The 15,818-nt window shown below is 41.1% G+C and overlaps 1 protein-coding gene across 1 annotated transcript in view; it reads left to right on the top strand.

The window, feature by feature from the left end:
* Positions 1-15,818, top strand: part of TMEM132D (transmembrane protein 132D) — an 836,318-nt gene that overhangs the window by 385,427 nt on the left and 435,073 nt on the right. Inside the window, exon 3 of the mRNA XM_043488971.1 lies at positions 12,242-12,388. Within this exon, the coding sequence (XP_043344906.1) occupies positions 12,242-12,388 (147 nt within the window). The remainder of the gene's footprint in view (positions 1-12,241; positions 12,389-15,818) is intronic.

A 15,818-nucleotide genomic window follows, 5' to 3' on the forward strand; every position in this document is an offset into this window, starting at 1 on the left:
AATTAAAGTAATATATTTAAATAATCCCTCTAAAACCCTGGTAACCTTGAAAGCTGAAGGAAACAGCCATCCAGTTCTATTAGGTGCTGTAGTGAAATTAGAGGGTTGGGGCTCAAAAGAGATAAGAAAATTAGGTCTTATTCCAAACCCTGGAGGCAGACCCCTCCCAGCCCCCAGTGCTTCTTGGTGCCCTGGGAACAGAGCCGGGGAATCTAATGTTCCAAACACGAGTCACCAAGGAAAACCACCTAGGCTTGCTGTTCTCCAGATACTTATCGTGCTTGCTTTGCTGAGATTTTGCCCTTGGGAATTTGGAACTCCTGAGACCAACGTGAACTTTGACTCCACATCTTCCACCTCCCATGGGACAGCATGGATTCAGATTTATTTCATTTTGTTTTGGTTTTTTAGGAAAACCAGGCTGTTCGGTAGTGACTGTTTTATGGATGAGATGGAAAGAGAGTGAAACTTGATTCAGAATAGCTATCCAGCTTTCAAAGTGGTACCTGGAAAAGAGATGAGACTCAGGAAGTGTTTGTTGAATGAATCAATGACCGAAGAAGCAAACAAAGAGACCAGTTTGATTTACTCACCTAATAAACTTTTATGTAACAAGGGAAATAATAATAGTAATAATAATAATAGACCATTTTTAGTGGACATTATGGACTTGGCACACTGTATCTGTTTAAAAAACTTTCAATTTTATATTAGAGTATAGTTGATTAATTATGTTGTGATAGTTTCAGGTGCATAGCATAGCGACGGATGTCACCATTCTCCCCCAAACTCCCCTCCCATCCAGACTGCCACCTAACGATGAGCAGGGTTCCCAGTGATATACAGTAGGTCCTTGGTTATTTTATTTTTTATCCATTTTAAGTATAGTGGTGCACACTGTATCTTGTAGAGTCCATTATGTTCAACAAAGAATAGGGCTTTTTTTCTTTCATGAATGTTGATGTATTTGAGTGATGTATTTGCTAATGTATTTGTGACTCTGTGATGAGAGACTCAATAGCATGTAAAGAATGAGGTGACCTAATTCTGATCTTGGACATATGGGCAGTTCAGAGAGTGTAGTCACTTATTGCTTTGGTAACAATGAGGCAAATAATTTCTCCTGCTTTTCCAGAAATGTGATGTGCTCATTTGGCATCTTCTGCATGTCTTTGCCATCGCCTCTGAACTCAGCCATCATTTACTGGGAAGCTGTGTTGAGGGACCTTGTCTATACTAAGGCTTTGGTTTTTCAAAGGAATCCATAAACAGTGTGCATGTGCGTGTGTGTTCAGTCATGTCTGACTGTTTGTGACCCTATGGACTGTAGCCCTCCAGGCTCCTCTGTCTATGGAATTTTCCAATTAAGAAAACTATAGTGGTTTGCCATTTCCTCCTCCAGGGGATCTTCTGATCCAGAGCTCAAACTTGCATCTCTTACGTCTCCTGCATTGGCAGGCAGATTCTTAACCACTGGACCACCAAGGAAGCCCCGATCTATGTATCCTAGTAACACATAACAGAGTTCTATCAAGTTCTGTCAACATAACATATTTATATTATATACTGTTTGTTAATTGTTCAGTCGTGTCCGACTCTTTGCAACCCCATGGACTGTGGCCTGCCAGGCTTCTCTGTCCATGGGATTCTCCAGGCAAGAATACTGGAGTGGATTGCTGTTTCCTTCTCCAGAGGAACTTCCCCACCCAGGGATCAAACCCTGGTCTCCTGCATCACAGGGAGGTTCTTTACAGTTAGAGCTAGAGGGGAGTCCTATATGTTAGATACTAGTCTCACATAATAAGCTATGAAATATTTAAATTGCATCCTTGATGGTTGGATGGTGGTCTGACATTTTTCAGTAGGAACAAGAAGCGTACTTCCTGCTCACATGCCAGGCAAAGATCAAATCACATCTAGAAGACATTCATATGTGTATTTTGGAGGGAGGAGGAAAGTTTCCTCTCCCCTTCTAGGTCCTTCTCGCTGGTCCAAGAATTAAATTGAGATGAAACAGATGAACAGGAGAAAGTCAAACAAAAGTGTAGTCACATGTATACATTGGAGAAACCAGGAAAACTAACTAACTCGAAAAAAGACCAAGATCTTCACCTTAAACACCAGCTTCAGCTACTGGCTGAAGAGGATGTTGGGGATAGGGGTTTGGTACTTTGGTGGGGAGGAAAGAAACTGACATGGAGATGGAAAAGCAAGTGTTTGGTGAACAAATGTTTGCTGGGCCAGGCAGAGACCATGGGACACAGAGACATCTCTGATCTCTAAGAGTTCCACCCACCATACCAAGTCTCTGTCCTTCTCAGGTCCTCTATCTCTGGTGATAGCTCTGTTCCTGCAACAGGACCACTATTGAGATTTAGGGAAGGGTCAAAGTTTTTTCCTGAGTTTTTGGGTTTATGATTGTCTTCATCTGATGATAATCTGCTTGCCAGAGACATTTGGGGCTGGCAAATTTCCCCCCAAATATGTACATTTCCCTTCTACTTTCCCACATGTTTTGGTTCCTGGCTTTACCATTTTTGTATTATGTGCGTAATAAAGTCTTTTTAAGATAGTCACTCACACCCTGGGATCTCCATCTTTGTGTAAGATAGTCATCCTCATCCTGGGATCTCCATCTCTGTGTCTTGCTTCCTTTTTTCTTCATAGAATTTATCAACGTAAGTAATGTGTGTGGGTTTGTGTGTGTGTATTCTGCCTCTCCCCCAAGAATATTAGTTCCCTGTCAGTAGGAAGAATGCATGTTTTGTGCCTAACAAATTTCCTGGACTGTGAATCATGCCTGGAGAACAGGTGGGACTCAGTGTTTGTTGAATGAATCAATGACTGGAGAAGCAAACAAGTCAAGTTTAGTTTACTCACCTAGTGTTACTCATTACATTCATGACCTGCTTTAGGCATTTGTATCTGAACATTTTGGTGGAATTAGGGTATTGGGGTGGGGGGGTCGCCTCTTCCTCTGAAGATTCTTTTTTAAAAAAATTTAATATTATTTTTTATTTTATTATTTGGCTGTGGAATCTTTAGTTGCAGCATGTAAATGCTTAGTTTTGGCATGCGGGGACAAGTTCTCAGGCCAGGGATCAAACTCGGGCCCCCTGCATTGGGAGTGCAAAGTCTTAGCCACTGGACCACCACGGAAGTCTCCCTCCAAAGCTTCTAACAGTTAGCACCCGTACTCATCCTGTTGGGATGCTTTCCATGTGAGGTGCAGTCCTGTCGGTCCTGTCTCTACTCACCACATCTGTTTTGGACATGTACCCATAGGAAAGATGGGTCTCTAGAACCTTCTTGTGAGTGAACTGAGAGTCAGAGGAAAAGCAGGTACTTGGAGAGACTAGGGACTATGTACAGGACGCCTTAAGCTCCACAATGGCTTTTTTTTTTTTTTTAATTTTTTATTAGTTGGAGGCTAATTACTTCACAACATTTCGGTGGGTTTTGTCATACATTGATATGAATCAGCCATAGATTTACACGTATTCCCCATCTCGATCCCCCCTCCCACCTCCCTCTCCACCCGCCGCACAATGGCTTTTAAAGAGTTAGTGAGCATCTCTCTGTGCTGGCAAAGGTAGCCCACAGGTTGAGTTTACTGGGATGAAAAGTGGTGATTCATGGAAGTTCCAGGAGAAGCAGGAAGTCCTCAGCCTCTGCACCGGCAGGCAGCCTGGCCAGAGACTCGCATCACATGTTGCTCACCCTTTGGGTCAAGATGCAGAGTTCTGTTGCTCTGGCTTTTCTTCACTGGGGTCTCCTGAGTTGGTTGGTGGCCAGCCTGCTTCCTGCTTTCAGCTATTAATTTGTCCTCAGAGTCGGTTGAGAAGAGCGGCCAGGGTGATCTGTGAATAAAGTAGCATCTTTTATTTATTTATTTATTTTTCAAATCTTCATAGAAAGATGGTAACGATAACCCTATATGCAAAACAGAAAAAGAGACACAGATGTACAGAGTAGCGTCTTTTATGTGATCGAGATTGTTGCATACAGTTGTACAGGTTGTACACTGCTCAACTCTATGAGGCGCCATTCACGTCATATCTATGCATGGTACTTCCTGGGGTTGGTCAGGGCACAAGTTATATGGCCGTATAATAATCCTGGGCATGATCTTATTTATTGAAAATTATAGAATTATAACCTGGGTGTGTCAACTGCAAAAAAATAAAAAAAGGTACAGCGCCAAAGTCAAAAATTACATTTTATTCGGTGGACTTTAAGACATCTTCTCAGATTACTCTGAGGCACTGCTCCAAAGAGGTCAGGGAGGAACTGGATATATAGGAGTTTTTGCTGGGAAAAAAAAAAGTAGTTGAACTTTGAAAGATCACTGCTAATCACAAAAAACAGACATTTCAAGTGAATAATTTTGCTGCTTTTCTTTCTATGGGAAGATGCAAGAGTCTGGGCTCATTGAAATCATTCCTTTGATGTTCACTGCAGCTGTCCAGGGCCAGTATCCTGTTTTTCTCCATCCTGAATCCCCTCAGGGTGAACAGTCAGGGTGGCTGCGGTAGCTGAGGGCTTGATGTCTAGAGTGTCCTTTGTTTACTGAAATGACAGGTGACATTCTTTATCCACAGGTGTGAACAAAGCAGGATGATGACTAAAAGTTTGATGATCTAAGTTCAGTGTGATGGAAGGTCAGGCAGATTTTACTTTTTTCCTTTTACCTCTGTGTATTCCTCAGTGTTTTTCTGCAGTGAGCGTATTCCAACCCCTTAATCAGGACAAAAATGATAAAGCTATTAATTGTGTCCAGTGTGCGTGTGGAGAGGGGCAGGATGTAGGTGTGCTTTTCTGCACTTGGAGACCTCAGTGTTACTTCTGAGGTAACATGACGTCACATACCTCATTGATTCATTGATTCATTGATTCATTCACTCATTCATGATGGATTGATCTTCCTGCGTTCCAGCTAACAGAGGTCACAGCACTGGCCAGCTTCCAATCCTTGAATGACTTTACTTAGCGAGGATGGTGTTTTTACATTTTTGGAATTTCACATACAACTGAGAATTTCTGCCCTCCCTTCAATATTTTAAAGACTTGGCAACACCAGGCCTGGGCTCATAGCTTGAGTTGTCCAGCCCTCCTTTAGTTTGCACTTTATAAGGAATGACATCATCTCCACTTCCAGGGCCTTTGAAAATTCAGTTGATCAGCCGATGGCTAAAAAGCGTCCGCCTCCCTCCCACCTGGCTGGCGGGGGGGTCCTGGAGGCCACGTCCCCCTCTTCTTCCGCTGTTGGCTTCTCCCACTGTCAGTTTTGGGGAATGCCCCTACCTGTGTGAACCAGATCCACTCCGTGTTTGATCTTCTGCCCTTTACTCCCCCTCACAATGTGGTCCTTTGACAGCTGGGATGATGGTACGCATACCTTGTGTCCACCTAGGACTTTCAATGCCTCAAGATAGCAAGCCATCAAACACGACTTGTCTTGAAGTGACTGGCCTTCATTCTGAATTTAGCTTTACCAGAATGGCAGTGTGGAAACAGATTCTTCGTACTTATAGGAACACACGGAATCAGCAGTAGAGTTTTATCTCCTAATTAATGTGCATTTGTTTACCTGCTTCCATATAACAAGACTTCTGCTCATTATGTTTATTCATGTCACGATTGGGAATTAAAGGTTCCAGAAGATTTGAGCAATTCCCTGTAAGTGGGGTGTGTGCACCCCAAGAAATATGCAAAGTGGTTCAAAAAATTGCAGTGATGCAAAAATAGGACCTCTCACCATGTTGCTTTGTAATCTCATTTTTATTTATATTTTTTGTGTATTTTCTAGCATGCATGTTATTATGTCAGTAGTTCAAGTATCAGTTCAGTTCAGTTCAGTTGCTCAGTCGTGTCCAACTCTTTGTGACCCCATGAATCGCAGCACGCCAGGCTTTCCTGTCCATCACCAACTCCTGGAGTTCACTCAAACTCATGCCCATCGAGTTGGTGATGCCATCCAGCCATCTCATCCTCTGTCATCCCCTTCTCCTCCTGCCCCCAATCCCTCCCAGCATCAGTGTCTTTTCCAGTGAGTCAGCTCTTCATATGAGGTGGCCAAAGTATTGGAGATTCAGCTTCAGCATCAGTCCTTCCAATGAACACCCAGGACTGATCTCCTTTAGGATGGACTGGTTGGATCTCCTTGCAGTCCAAGGGCCTCTCAAGAGTCTTCTCCAACACCACAGTTCAAAAGCATCAATTCTTCGGTGCTCAGCTTTCTTCACATTCCGACACTCACATCCATACATGACCACTGGAAAAACCGTAGCCTTGACTAGACACACCTTTGTTGGCAAAGTAATGTCTCTGCTTTTTAATATGCTATCTAGGGTGGTCATAACTTTCCTTCCAAGGAGTAAGCGTCTTTTAATTTCATGGCTGCAGTCACCATCTGCAGTGATTTTGGAGCCCCCAAAAATAAAGTCAGCCACTGTTTCCACTGTATAAATTTGATAAATAAACATATCTATATTAAAGTGAAATGCTAAAGAATAATTTACTGATATGAGTCCCTGGTTTAAAAGAAATGATTTAGAACCTGCTAATTTACCCTACGGCTTTAGCTAGGGTTTGCTCATGTGTAGCATTGTTGGCCTTGAACTGCATATATTAGGTTAGTCCCAAAGTCGTGGCAGAGAAATTTAGCAAAGTACATTCCAGTGATGCGAAGAGGGGCCCAGTGTCACAGGAAGGGAAAATGGGACAAGATTAACATAGGACTGTTAATTATATCATAAATGATCACATTAAAATAATTTTTGGCTGGGGCAGGGCCAAGATGTAGGGATGGGACTGAAAGTCGTTCTATGTTTTAATCTTTTCCATTATGGTTTATTACAGGATATTGAATAGAGTTACCTGTGCTGTATAGTAGGACCTTTTCGAGATATTTTATATATAGTAATTTGTATCTGCTAGTACCAAACTTCTAATTTATCCCTTCTCCCCCACCTTTCCTCTTTGGTAACCATAATTTTGTTTTCTATGACTGAGAGTCTGTTTTTGTTTCATAAATATGTTCATTTGTGTCATATTTAAGATTCCACATCTACGTGATATCATATGGTATTTGTCTGAAAAATGGTTCTTAAATGTTACAGGCTATAAAACATGTGCTCTTGGTGGGACATAATATGGTCATAAATTGATCCTCATCAATTAGAAATTAGAATAAGGAGTGATTGTGGGCTATTAATATTACAATAAAGTTACTTCATATGAGAAAACACAATGTATTTAATTCTTTTCCATAATTAATGAGGGAAGATAAGTAAGGAGACAGGGAGGAATTCAAAACAGCTTTATTTTGAACCAAAGGGGTTTTTTGGGCTATGAACCAATGAGAAGTGACAGGTTTCCCATCAGTTAATTGGAAAGGATGCCACTAACCAAATCCACAACACTTGGAAGCATGTAGCATCCTTCTGTTACCCAGGATATGAAGGATGGAATGTGGGAGAGCAGAAATAACAGGTGCACACCACAGCTCTGATCCCAGGCTGCTGGCTGTTTCAACTGTTACTGGATACTGTATTTGAAACACACACAAGCACAGATGTACACGCATGTGTGAATATGGGTATGCACCTATATGTATATATAAATATATGCATATATGTATGCATAATATTTGTTTATGTGTGTCCATATATATCTGTGTGTGTATATATGTAGACTTCCTGGTGACTTAGATGGTAAAGAATCTGCCTGCAATGCAGGAGATATATGTGTATATACATATATGAGTATTATGTTTCTATAAGTCTGTGTGTGTTTCTATGTATGTATGCATGTATGTGTGTATATATATGTGTTTATATTTGTGCTTGTGTATATCACTGTGTGTATATATGAGTGTGTTTATATGCATGTATACATGTCTGTGTATGTCAATATGTGTGTATATACCTGTGTGTATATGTGTGTGCATATATTTTCATGTATATATGTCTATGTGTATATACATGTATATTTGTGTGTACACATATGTATATATGTTCCTTGTGTATGTATATGCATCTGTATATGTGTGTGTGTGTATATGTGTCCGTCTGTGTATATATGATGTGTCTATCTATGTGTTTATATTTGTGTGTATATGTGTGTGTGTATTTATGTTTGTATGTATATTTGTATCTACCTATGGATATATTTGTGTGTATACCTATATAAATACAATAACTGTTATATTTTTGAAATAAAATATACCCTTAAGCCAAGCAGTGTTTATTTATTCCAGTCCACAGTTCATGTGCATTCTGTGGGGGGAAATTATGGCTTTTTCCCCAGGCACTACAGTAGACATACTATTAAGTGTAAATATATAGTAAATGTCTTTGGAAATCAAGTGCTGTGTTTATCTCTATGTAGTGAAGCTGTCAGCGTAACCTGTATTTATTGAACCACAAGTAGATTATAAAACTTCCACTAATGAATGTAAGTAACTCAGTTGTCATCAACAAAAGAAGGAAGTAGCATTTGGTTCAGACCCAGCAGAGCAAAATTTCATGTGTTCTGAGGATTATCTTAATAGTTCCAAAACGCTGCTACTTACAGCGCTGAGATGAATGTTTCAAAATGATGTGCCCAACACAAACCATATTCAGCGTGTGCCATAGATGTGTCTCTGAGAAACAACCACTCTCGTTTCTTGCACACATTCATTCTTTTTTTTTTTTAATTTTTTTTTTACATTCATTCTTGATATTTGTACTCTATTCACTGATGTTTCTCGAGCAGGGACCTCTTGCCCACTTCAAAACATCTGAAATATGCTATAGAAATGTGTCTTCTTTTATGAAAACATTCTGTGTCCACAAAGCACAATTTCTGAGTGCCCAGTGCTCAATTTCATAATCCCCCTTTAGAAAGAATGCTATAAATTATAGCTTCGAGTAGCTGCACTGGAATTATTGGCAACAGATATTGGGTACTTCGTGGGTTAAATAAGCAACCATGTTCTTTCCTAAGAACTTAAAACTGATTCATTGGAGAAACAGTATCTGAATTCCAAATAACCTACTTATGAATAAAATTTAAGAAAAATAAGAGCCCATTCTATATCAGAAAAAGCTTAGGTACTAATAACTCCCGTATCACGAAAAGATTGCCAAATCCAAGTTGATGACCTATTTATTTAAAGTAAATTTGACTCAATAAAATTGCAGTGCACAGTAATTGGAGCAGCCCTTAGAATTCATCTTCATAGAATAGCAGCTCTCTGTAGTGAATTGAACTTCTTTTCATCGCTCATCTTGGTTGCTCACAATTTCAGTGAGTTCCTGCAAGGCAGGAATCCTAGCTCGTGTTACCAGAAGGTCAGATGGCTTCCTAGTCTGTGCATACAATCCCCAATTTATAAATGACTTCATTCAAAATGTTGGTTTCTCCTTGGATTATTTATGACACAAAACATTGTATTGTTTTTCCTCTAGAAGCAACGCTATGCATGGCACTCACCTAAAAATGCTAGCTTCAGTGCTGGGGTTCAAATGTGAGGAGTGATTCCTCTTGTCTTTGTTAGACGAGGCAAAGTAGTATGTGTTTTGGGGTCCCCAGGACCTCCCCTGGGTTTGATGACTTGCTGGGAAAACTCGAAGGACTCAGCCTACAGTCATAATTGGATTAAGATTTATTACAGCAAAAGGACACAAAGCGAGTTCAGCAAAAGGAAAAGAGACACGGGGTGGAGTCTCAGGATACTAGGCACAAGCTTGGGAAAGTCCCCTTTCAGGGTGTTGTACAAGATGCCCTTCATCCCTCCAGCAATGAGTTACGACAACACGGGTGAACAGTTGTCTTTCTGAAAAGCTCATCCAAGCCTGGGAGCCAAGATTTTTTTACTGGGGGCAGGTCTCCTAAGATATCACCTGCCTGGCAGGCATGCTAACTTCAGACCACCAGAAAGAAAGCAGGAGTCCGCCATCAACTATATTGCTTATACAAAAAATTTAGACTTAGTGAGCCCCTCTTATTAAAGAGTTGAGGAAACCCCTTTCAAAATCCAGATACCAGAGGGCAGCCTTGCCAGCATGCCTTTCTAGGGTGGCAGTCTCAGACCTGATGTGTTCACTTTTCTTTGCACAGTCTGTCTTCAAGTTGTTTATATGGGACATTGCATTCTTCGTGCTTGCAGGCAAGTCCTTTTCTCACCAAACCCCAGCCCTAAAAGTGTCATCTTTTCTTCCCGCTTTGCTCCTAATATTAGGGGTGACCTGGCTTATCCCATCTGGTGATAAGAATGAGGATTTTAGAGATGGAGACTCAGAACCCACCTCCTTGCCTCTGTGTCATTACTGGTACCAAGGCTATAAATCTGGGGCGTATACCTCTGAGGCTCCCCTCTTGGCAGCATCTTCCACCTGGTCACCCATCAGCCTGCCCCATTTGTCCCCCTGGCCTTCTTGCTTCAGATCCGTTTATGTTTTCCTCAAGGGACTAAGAAAAGAAAACACAGCAGGAAGCATGACTCTTCCCAGCAGTTTGTGCATCCAACTGTTTGCGATTTATTGCATGGTCCTTTGACTATATCCTTTCCATTTCATATATATTTATTCCCTTGAGATCTCTTAGAGAAAAATAAGGGTGTATGAGGAAACCAGTACTGCCATGCATCCTCTGCCTCTCTCATCCTGCTGCTCTGCTATCTGGGGAAAAAATTTGCAAGCATGTCATCTGTCCCTTTCTGTAAATGAATGAAAGTGTTAGTCTCTCAGTCCTGTCTGACTCTTTGCGACCCCATGGACTGTAGCCCACCAGGCTCCTCTGTCCATGGAATTCTCTAGGCAAGAATACTGGAGTGGGTTGCCATTTCCTTCTCCAGGCAAGAATACTGGAGTGGGTTGCCATTTCCTTCTCCAGGCAAGAATACTGGAGTGGGTACCATTCCCTTCTCCAGGGGATCTTCCCAATCTAGGGATCAAACCCAGGTTTTCTGCATTGCAGGCAGATTTTTTTACTGCCTGAGCCACCAGGGAAGGAGAGATATAATAAGCAGTCTGGTATGGAGGCCTCACCTGCTTTGGCAAATTTGTCATTAAGTCTGAGAAGATGTTAGATCTCAGGACAAGTACTGGCCAGTGTCGGCTAACAAAGAAATTGACTGGCTCAAATAAGTGGCTTCAGCACGAGGAAGTTTTATGTGATGCCAAGGAAAGCCCTGAAACTCGTTGGACCAACACTGTAATTCAGGAGTCGTTTCAAATCCTGGATCACCTGCAGTAAGATCCCCTGGTTGCTCAGCTTCTCAGTGAAAATTAAAATGGTCCTGACCTCATAGGGCATACGTGGGAGTGAAATGCGATAAAACTGTCATGAACTCAGAAGAGTGCCCAGTTTGTGGAAAAGAATCAATAAGTGATAGTGATGATGATGGAGTGATGGTCCTGGTGATGTCAATGATGATGATGAGTATGTCATGGGAGGAACACAAGAGTAGAAGTCAGGCAGGGACTTCCCTGGCGGTCCAGTGGTTAAGGCTTTGCCTTCCAATGCAGGGGTTGTGGGTTCGATCCCTGGTTGGGAAGCTAAGATCCCACATGCCTTGCGGCCAAAAAACCAAAACATAAAATAGAAGCAATATTGCAGCAAATTCAATAAAGACTTTAAAACTAGTCCACATTAAAAAAAAATCTTAAAAATAAAGGGGGAATTAAGGCATGCCTCTGTACCCTGTCAGCATCTGTTTTCCTATGAACTAGCATGCTTCTCAAAACTGTCTGAACGGCAAGGCCTGTCCTCCACCCTTGAACTTGGAATGATGCTTGGGAAATTAGATAATACAGAGGAAGGGCCCTGTATGGGGCCCTGGCATGGAAAAGACCTTCCAAAACTGTGCATTGTTATTCATTCACTTTTGCAGTTTGAATGAATTTCTTTTTTCTATTTAATTTTAACAGTCTCCGGGTATTCAGGTAATGTCTTTTTTTAATTAAAGCCATCCACTATCAGAATATTATTTCTTTATGTGACCCATCCTTGCCTGTGTCACCGTTCTGTTGTTCTGTTCTAGCTCTTCTGTTAAAGGAAGGAATGCCCAGGAGGAAAAAATGAGGATGGATGGATTGGAATGGAATTGCCAATGGGTGATGAAATTCTATTAAACACGGGGTTACACCTGCCAGGCGACAATGTGCCATGACGTGCTGGGTGTCCCCAGAAGCAGAGGTAGCCCAGGGATGCCCCACCGGCATCTCAGCTGTGCCCTTGCTGTCTCCAACAGGGTAAAGGTCATGAAAGGCATGAACGTCATTGGGGTGAGAGCCAGCAGCCCCTCCGTGTGGGAAGTCAAGGAGAGCACAGATTACGCTGGGAAGTACGCACCTGCTGTCATCGTTTGTCAGAAGAAATCGGCTGGCTCAGAAAAAAGGTGAGTCCCCATGGCCTGCCGTATATTCAGATTATCAGTGCTGGTGGCCTCCTTCCCCCCGCCCCCCCCAATCATTAACAGCCACTTTCACTGCCGTTTGCATTTGCTGTGGTTCTGTATTATTAGCGCTTGTAGGTAAGATGGATGAAATCCTTCATTTGGAAAAAGGTGAGCTATTATTCATGGTGGACCTGCTTACAGTCCCAGTGCAGCTCTGGGTCACCCGCAGGGACTACTCCATGCAGATGGAGTTTATCTCCAAATGATGTTACACGGCAACGTGACCTCTTTCTAATCTGTACAATTAGGGAAAATGGAAAGTCTGGGCAGCTCTGATAAAACGGCCCATTTTGCAAGTGTTCCAAACAGGAGTTGCTCGAGAAAGCAAACAAACAAACAAGTAAAGTTTGTAGATTTCCTGGCCTGAAAAGGTGCTTTCCACCTTTGCTGTGTCAATTTAAATATAATGCAAGGATTGCATTTTGTGTGGGCATATTCTGATGGGCCTGTGAACAATCTGCTGTGGAATTATAGGGAACTGTGACTCTGTCTCTGATACTCACCAAATTAGAAACAGTCGATTCACAGCTGGGCAGAGAGACTTGGAAACTCAGTGGTTCTTGATTTATTTCTGTTTCCTGAAACCTCATTTGCGATTCAGGAGAAGGCAGTGGCAACCCACTCTTGGACTCTCGCCTGGAAAATCCCATCGACGCAGGAGCCTTGTAGGCTGCGGTCCATGGGGTCGCTAAGAGTCGGACACGACTGAACAACTTCACTTTCACTTTTCCTTTCATGCATTGGAGAAGGAAATGGCAACCCACTCCAGTGTTCTTGCCTGGAGAATCCCAGGGTCAGGCGAGCCTGGTGGGCTGCCATCTATGGGGTTGCACAGAGTCGGACATGACTGAAGCGACATAGCAGCAGCAGCAGCAGTATTTGTGATTACAAAATATTTTTGGTCTGGTCACCCGTTTTTGCCACTTTGGGGTTGGTTGGGTTTTTTTTGCTCATTGTATTACTGGCAATTGAAATAATAATAAATGGACCAACCCTACCTATATAGCATTATTTCTAGAGTCAGTTTTTTAAACTTCCTAGATCCATGTTTAGAGAAAGTTTACTTTCCATTGTTTATTCTAATATAGAGGTCGTGAATCTCAGCTGATGTCTAGTTTGCCTTTGGGGATTTATTTCCAAAGAGCATTTGATGCAAATTTGGGGGTGACATAATGTGGATATCCCTCCATGCTCCTGTTTCACATGGGTGCTCTGAGATTTGGGTTATCAACTGTCAAGCTCTGTCAAGACTTTCCTCTTGTGACCAGTGTTTCAAGAATTTTTTTTCTTGAAGACTTGCTTGTAGAGCAGATGAGAGCAGAGAAGAGATCTGTATCCGAGTACTGCCCTAAATCTTTACGTGGTAATGGTCTGCACATGGAATACCTTCAAGAACTCATAAATAAGGTCACATCCAAAAGTGTCTGTGCCAGTGATATGGTTTGGGAAGTAAGGTGCCAGCTCCCTTAAGGGTTTCCTTTGTGTTGTAATGTTAGCAAAAACTGGGAGGATAGATAGGTAGGTAGATGAATAATGATAGATAGATAAACAATAAATAGATGATAGTTATAGAAATAATAATGTGATGGATGGATGAGTGGATAGATAAATGATACATACACAGATAGATATATAGACAGACATATTTTTTTTTTTTTTACCAGAAAGTTGCAGGAGTCTGGGGGAGACTTGGGAGAAATTCCAACCAAGGTTCTTTTTTTCCTTCTTGTTTCTTCTTGCCATTTACTGTATGGATTAGTGGAAGTAGCAGTGATTGTAGTGTTATGTATGAAATGCAAAGAGATTTGAATCATTTGAAACATTTTATTGACTTTCTGGCTAAGCATTCATTCAGTCTGTCTTGGGCATGGAGAAATTAAGGAAACTTTCCAAGAGTAGCTCATCCCTATTAAGATGTCAGGTGTAAGCTGCCTTTTTATGCATCAACTAAGACAGGCATTCCCAAGGGGCTTTAACACTTCCTCAGATGAAACAGAAAATCAACAGCTCTAGAACGTATTGAAACATACAAATGTATGGTACTTGCCATTTTCCCCCCTTTCATCTGTATTAGTATCTTCTTTAAGAAACAAATTCTCTGAATGGAATGTCAAGCTACTCCTTCACAGTTCTGATACCATCATGCCACTCACTGTGGAGAGTATTCCTTATCCATTTGTAGATTCTGATATCAGTTTTCCATTTCCTACTGGGTCTAGATGATGAAAGAAAGCATGTGGACTCATGTAGACATACACAAACACACATAAGTCTCTCTATATAATATGTTATATTTGTGTGCATATGTAGACTATTATATGTATGTGCATATGCAGTATATTACATGTCTTTGTAATGTGTCATATATATAGTATATGTATATAGGACATAAAAGTGATATAGGTGTTTCAGTATCTACATGTATACATGGCATACTTATGTGTATTTGTGTATATCTGCATTAATACATATGCTTTCTTTCATCATCTGGACCCATAGTAGGAAATAGAAAAGTATGTTATGATGCAGAGGTTTATTCAGTGTTTTTCACTCTAGTTGTTACACTACAGCCAGGAAGGCTTTGCGTAATGAGGAAGCTGTAGAATGCATGCTCTTTTAGATGGAAAACCACACCAATCTGGTTGGTAGCTGTTTCTAGACCCTACAGCAACATCTATTACATGTGAGAGTCTCTGTGAATATTCCTTTAGTGACATCCTAGAATTAGACTACATCTCCTTTACGTTATGTATCACAATGCAAATCTGTAAGTACACATACTGAATAGTCTTTGACATACCTGTTCATATCAAGTAAGGTGCATAACAGCATCTGTATTGATGACCTATTTGGGGAAAACCCAGAAAAGGACACTTTTTCAGCAGAGGGGCTGGCAACTGTGATTTCTTTGGGGATGAGCTGGGAAGTTGGGGAAGAAAGCTGAATGTAAATTATTTTTTACTGTGAGCCATTTGGACTATGATTTTTTTTAATATGTGCATGTATTACCATTTAATATTATGTATACAGTTAAAATAGACTTTTCTGAATATGATATATTCATTTATATGTTCAACTTTTGTCCTCCCTTTAAATTCTTTTTGTTTTGCTTCTGTCTTTATGGAGTTAAATGCAGAAGAATCATGCTCCACTCTTGGGGATCGTGAGCTCACCAGAAGTTCCATTTCCTTTTCCTTGAAGGATAATTGGAGAACGTATGATGGATTGGATGTTTTCATGTTAATAGGTTTTGCTTCAGAGGCAGTTTTGCTTTATACATTCTCCCTACTCTCTTTGAATCTTTTTCAGTTATTCTTTTTTTTTTTCTTTTGAAAAAAAAAGAAAAAAAATTTAAACTTTATTTATTTAC

This window comes from Cervus canadensis, chromosome 1 (genome assembly GCF_019320065.1).
Source record: "Cervus canadensis isolate Bull #8, Minnesota chromosome 1, ASM1932006v1, whole genome shotgun sequence".
Taxonomy (NCBI): Eukaryota; Metazoa; Chordata; class Mammalia; order Artiodactyla; family Cervidae; genus Cervus; species Cervus canadensis.